The sequence below is a fragment of the Salvelinus namaycush genome, chromosome 19 (assembly GCF_016432855.1).
Source record: "Salvelinus namaycush isolate Seneca chromosome 19, SaNama_1.0, whole genome shotgun sequence".
Taxonomy (NCBI): domain Eukaryota; kingdom Metazoa; phylum Chordata; class Actinopteri; order Salmoniformes; family Salmonidae; genus Salvelinus; species Salvelinus namaycush.
In genome coordinates this window covers 27,857,580-27,863,304 of record NC_052325.1, presented here as the reverse complement: position 1 = coordinate 27,863,304, position 5,725 = coordinate 27,857,580, and the positions used below count along the sequence as shown (strand labels likewise).

Below are 5,725 nucleotides of genomic sequence, written 5' to 3'. Positions count from 1 at the left end.
GGAGCAGGCGAGCAGTACGCTGATTTGGCCTCAGTCCAGATTCTCTCTCTGACTTTCCTCAACATGGTAGCCACTCATACATACAGCTTCCCTCTTCATTACTTTTACTCCTGTTCATTTACAGTACCATCCAGACTTCTCAACAAGCTTCTCTCAATATGTTGAAGTGTTAGGCTAGTCAGTCATGGCTACCCATGTTGTAGTTTAGTCCTACCGGGTGGCGCAGTGGTCTAGGGCACTGCATCGCAGTGCTAGCTGCGCCACCAGAGTCTCTGGGTTCGCGCCCAGGCTGGGCTGGGTTCGCGCCCAGGCTCTGTCGCAGCCGGCCGCAACCGGGAGGTCCGTGGGGCGACGCACAATTGGCATAGCGTCGTCCGGGTTAGGGAGGGTTTGGCCGGTAGGGATATCCTTGTCTCAGTATGTAAAAAAAAAAAATGTAATAAAATGTATGCACTCTACTGTAAGTCGCTCTGGATAAGAGCGTCTGCTAAATGACTAAAATGTAAAAATGTAGTCGGGTCAATTTAGTTTAAATTGTGGACAGGTTGATTTCTTCAAGTAGGTTAGGCTATACTGGTTCGGGTAATACTGTACACTACGTGTTTGCTGAGGAAAATATTGTTTCGGAATAAAAACATGTTCTGATCACATTATGTGCAAGACAGCTCATACAGACATGGACTATGCGTTGGACATGACACCAGCCAGACAATGTTTAATAAAGCACTCAAATCAGATTTACAATCACAATTGAGTGGTGGTTAGCATTTCATAGATTGATATATGTATGTATGTTGTGTACGAAGACAAACCAGAGTGATGTATATGAGAAGTATAAAACTACAGTTCAGTTTAGAAAAACCCAAAGCACCAAAAACGACTAGAAGAAAGAAACCTAGCAAATCATCAGAGCTCCAAAGCATGAGACATATAAGAAAGCAATTCAACCTTTTTGTTCCACAGACAGACAGACAGACAGCGCTAAGCCGGGAGACATATTACATGTAATGCAATCATTATTTCAATAGCTCAATGTTGTCGTGTTTTGTGTTGTCATCAATGACATGATATACTCTGTCTTCTTGGATCATTCTGACTTTTCTTTGCATACTGACAAAAAAATATGTCCCCCTCCCACCTTCCTCATCCTTTGTTCATTTTTCTCCTTTGAAACGTGTTAAATCCTCTTGTAGTGGAAAATAGCCAGATTACAACTTGTTTGTGTTTCCTTTAAAAGAAATAAAGCATAACAGAGCACCCCATCATAAAAGCACTTTGGTATCTTAAAGACATCCACTTCATCCCATGTGCAGTCTCTAGCTGCTAGATAAATATCCACAATTTTTCTTTAGAGTGCTTCTAACATAATGCTGTGCTAAGACCTTTGTGCATCCTAAATGACACCCTATTTTCCTATATAGTTCACTACTTTTGACCAGAGCCTGGGCCAAGTCCAAAGTTCCCTATATAGTAAATAGGGTGCCATGTAGGATGCAGTCCCTGTCACTCTTCCAGTAAAGTCCCTCGCAAGTCTCGTCCAACTGTACACTGTTAAATGAACATTTTGTTTGTGCAAAAAAAAAAATGAAAATACACACACAAAAAAGAATTATAAACAAATATAATACAAAACAAAGCAACAACTAAAAAAGAATCTACATTCAGCTACAACAGTTTTGAAAAAAAAAACGTGCAATAGTGCAATTTCAGTTTTCTGTCTGCAAACACTTTTCTTTCTATCTCCATATGTTGTCCCATATGTCATCATTTAGGGTTGCAACATTCTGGTAACTTTCCCCAAATTCCCAGAATTCACAGTTGGAGGATTACAGATTTCTTGCTTATTCCCTCCTGATTCCAGAAAACTTGGAATTTTGGGAAAGTTGTGGAATTTTGGGGAATTTGGAATTTTGCAACCCGATCATCATTGCACAGGGACGCGTCTTGGTTGATCAGTGGCGGCTCCTCCGCATATTGCTTCTCCCCGAGTTCCCCCGGCTCTGGTCCCAACGCCTCACCTTCCTCCCCATACGGTCCTTCCACTTCTGTGCAATGGAGCCTTCGATGAGCAGAAGCCTACAGACAGGTGGTTGGCATATGAGTTACAATGTGGTATGAATTACATAAAGCTGGAAGTAGGCTACAGTAGGTCCTACTGCCCTCCTTAAAAATGTACAACAGGGTTGGAGTCAATTCCATTTCAATTCAGGAAGTAAACTGAAAGTTCCATTCCAATTCAATTATGAAATTTGGAATTGACAGCTCTGCTGATGTACACAATAATATATACATTATTGCATGAATGATTGTTGCTAATAGAGATACAGTAATACGACTGGCTAAAGACGTACCTGGATCTCTCCTCGTTCTCGTAACCCATGATGATGTACTCGTCGTTGGCAGTGAGAGGAGGACAGGGACAGCCAGAGTTGTAGTACAGTGTGACTGTATCACGAGGGATGTTCACTAAGGAAGACTTCAGGATGTCTTTGACCTCCACGATGGCACTTAGATCATGATTTCTGCTTCTAATCTCCTTCACCCTCGCACGAATCACTGGGAGGAAAAGATTAAACATGATTTTAGTTCATTTGATTATTTTAGGATCCTTTACATTTGAAAGCCAATTTGTTTGACTGAACATTCAGGGCCGGTTTCCTGGATATGAATTAAGCCTAGTCCAGGACTAAAAAGCGCGTTTGATGGAGATTCCATTGAGAGTGCTTTTTACTCCATGACTAGGTTTAATCTGTGTCTGGAATAACATCCAGAGTTTTAGGACAATGATAATATCATGCATTGTAATAATCAGCTAACTATATCTCTCTCATTCTGGAATCTTCTCTCACTCACTCACTTCAGAACTGCAAAAATAATTGCCTAAAAAATCATACAGAAAATAACCCACCATAGTTGTAATTACTCTTTAGGTAGGTCTTGAGACCCAGTCTTACCGACTTGCACTTGCATCGATCTGAAACAATAAAAGGATGTGATTCATTGTAGAACATCTGGTTTTTGAACAGCAATATTACATTCTTGAAATGAATGTAATGAAAAACATATGACATCAAAATCTATATCATATTCTAACATAATACTGTACAGAAAAGATTCTTCAGCACTAAATTCAATAGCCAAAAATGTTGTAGACATACATTTCTAAGCACATTAGGTTACATTTTCAGTATGTTAGGACAAAAACAGCTCCATGCAAAAGTATTCAAATGTTTAGATAAAGCAAAGAAAGTTTGAATATAATTTTACCATTGTTGGCTCCTTTACAGTTGACATTGTGAGAGTCACTTGGAAAGTCAGGAGTTGATTCTGAATAAAAATAACTATGATGAGAACATTTTCACTGAAGAACAGTACAATATATCAACTTCACAAGTAGCCTCTAATAAAATAGGCAACTGTGGTTACATTTTTTTGTCACTTTATTTTGGGAACATATTCAAGGGTCACATGGATCTTACCAGGTGAGCATTTTGAGGGGTCTTGATAATAGGGGTTGTCTGAGGAAGAGAGGAATAATATTTACTTACAAGTGGCTGATGTAGAGAATTGTACAACATCATCATCATCATCATATTTTCCCTTTGATCTCCCTCTCTTTATATTATGTGAGGTATATTTATTCACAATATCTATTTCAGAAATACACCATGGAATCATCATAATCACCCTTATCCTACCTGGTCCTTCTGCTTTGACAATGGCCTCTGGCGAGATACAGACTCCCCTGTCATAGACTGGCAGATCCTCGCAGGCCAAGCTCTCTGGCCAGGTGTGATTATACCGCTTCATCACCGGTTCACAGCCGCACTTCGCCCGTTCACACACCGACTTGCAGGGCTTGATAGGGTCGTGTTGGAAGTCAATAGTGCATATTGGAGCGTACATGGCGCACAGGAAGAACAGTAAATCTGGACTGCACTGAGTGCCAAGAAGCCCTTCAAACTGCTCAATCGCTAGGACTGCGTTCGCCTGGGTGCTGTGGTGGAGGTGGTTGGGCATTTTCGTCATGTTCCAGGGCATGGACTTGCACAGTGGGATCCGGATGGGCTCGCATGCCGCTGCGGACGCTCTGGGTATCCCAAACAGACAGGTAACCGCGAGGAAGGAGACGAAGAACTCGTGTGAAAACATGATCATCCTCAGTTATATTCAGACAGGTGGTTTAGGATAACAAAATTTAAAAAATGAAATCTAAATGCAATGCCTTGTTATGAAGTCGGCATGGATAAACTTCAATGCAATCCTAAAATCTATAGCCCTAAAGTCGCTGTCGAAAGTTGTCTGTCTACCTGGACGTGTCCAAACTTAGCGTCACGTAGAAGGAACGAAAGTCATCTTTCGTGCGTAAAACCAAAACAACAAAGCCTATTCGAATCGAATTCCTAGCGGGAGATAACGTGGAGATTCCTTTAGTTTTCCCACTGTTCTTTTGTTGCTTATTCCATCGGCGCGTGTGTGATCATATTGGAAGTGGACTGGGGTGGTGGCTCCGCTCTCTCTATCCCTTCCTCCCCAGACCAGTTTGCGCTGCAGTGATTGCTCGCTGGAATCGCAGTGACCGCACAGTGCGGGACCAGCTTTTTTACCCCTCCGCATCATCATCATGCCTCAGTCTGACCCAGGACACTCCTACTCTCCTGCTTCAAGCCAATACCAAGCAGGGCTGGATAGCTTGTCCCACAGCCTTCTTTGAAATGCTTGGTCGTTATGGAATAGGCTATATAGCCTAACTCATTTCAGTAGCTAGGCCTATTCATTTCTATTTGGATTAAAAGTAAAGTCATGAAACCCTTATAAAGTCACACATCTAAAGACATATGAGGACAGTGCTAAGTACACAAGAAACTTTAATCAAGCCTAATTATTAGTGTAAACACAACACAATTGTCTTTGATGAGTGTTAATAGGATCATTGGCTGTTGACAAGATTAAGAATGTGTTAAATAGCATCCTTTATGCAGTGTTTAAATAATATACAATGAACAGCATGGAGGATTTTAAAGGGATCGTTTACATTACATGTGACAAAGAGGTCATATAGGGTCAAATAGTTAATTATAATTAAGATACAGTATTCACCATTTCAGTGTTCACTATTTAATTAATTACCATTTCAGAGTTTTCTGGATCCATACAAAATTAGGCCAAATAAAGTGGAGCAAATTACTCTGTTATGAAAGCTTCTTAAAGAGCCTTTTCATTTAGTTTCTCACAAATGCTGTACCAGTGGAAAAGAGAGCAGATTTAGGATTTAAGATTTGTAGATCAAAGGGTCGTCTGATTACCTGTCAGCCATTATTAGAATGTTCATATTTGTTCCTCCAGTCAAACTTGAACACGGAAACTACTGATCGTGTGTGTGTGTGTGTGTGTGTGTGTGCTTACGTGACTGAGGGGGTGTTTAACATGATGACCAGGGGAACGTCAATGTGAGGGCTGCTGGCCGGGACCCTCAGAGCGGAGGAACACTTCCCCACTAATATTTTGACAGCAAAAAAAAAAAGAAGCACGAACCAAGTGACTAAGACCAATATTGGCCTACGAAAATACAACTGTTCTAGGAAAGACCTTCAAGTTCTAGACAACCTTTGTTTCAGAATACTGAGAAGCCAACTCAATAACACAATAAGACAATCAGGTCAATGTGAGTTTGACAATTAGCTCCCAAGTGTGACAGCTTGAACTTTTGTGGACAATTCTCTAA

The 5,725-nt window shown here is 40.8% G+C and overlaps 1 protein-coding gene across 1 annotated transcript; it reads right to left on the bottom strand.

Moving 5' to 3' along the window:
• Nucleotides 1-684: 684 nt before the first annotated feature.
• Nucleotides 685-4,541, bottom strand: frzb (frizzled related protein). The gene is made up of 6 exons (XM_039014082.1): nucleotides 3,699-4,541; nucleotides 3,480-3,518; nucleotides 3,268-3,327; nucleotides 2,909-2,974; nucleotides 2,352-2,556; nucleotides 685-2,076 (listed from the first exon to the last, which is right to left on the bottom strand). The coding sequence occupies exons 1-6, from the start codon at nucleotides 4,156-4,158 to the stop codon at nucleotides 1,953-1,955; spliced, it is 954 nt and encodes a 317-aa protein (XP_038870010.1). The 5' UTR covers nucleotides 4,159-4,541; the 3' UTR covers nucleotides 685-1,952.
• Between the last annotated feature and the right edge of the window lie 1,184 nt (nucleotides 4,542-5,725).

Bases quoted from the DNA above. Each gene is read 5' to 3' on its own strand.
- frzb (XM_039014082.1), bottom strand. From the start codon at position 4,158: ATGATCATGTTTTCACACGAGTTCTTCGTCTCCTTCCTCGCGGTTACC. The intron at 3,519-3,698 runs GTAGGATAAGGG...TCTCTTCCTCAG, and splicing joins TGTCAAAGCAGAAGGACCAG to ACAACCCCTATTATCAAGAC. The intron at 2,077-2,351 runs GTACGTCTTTAG...ACCTGTCTGTAG, and splicing joins GAGAACGAGGAGAGATCCAG to GCTTCTGCTCATCGAAGGCT.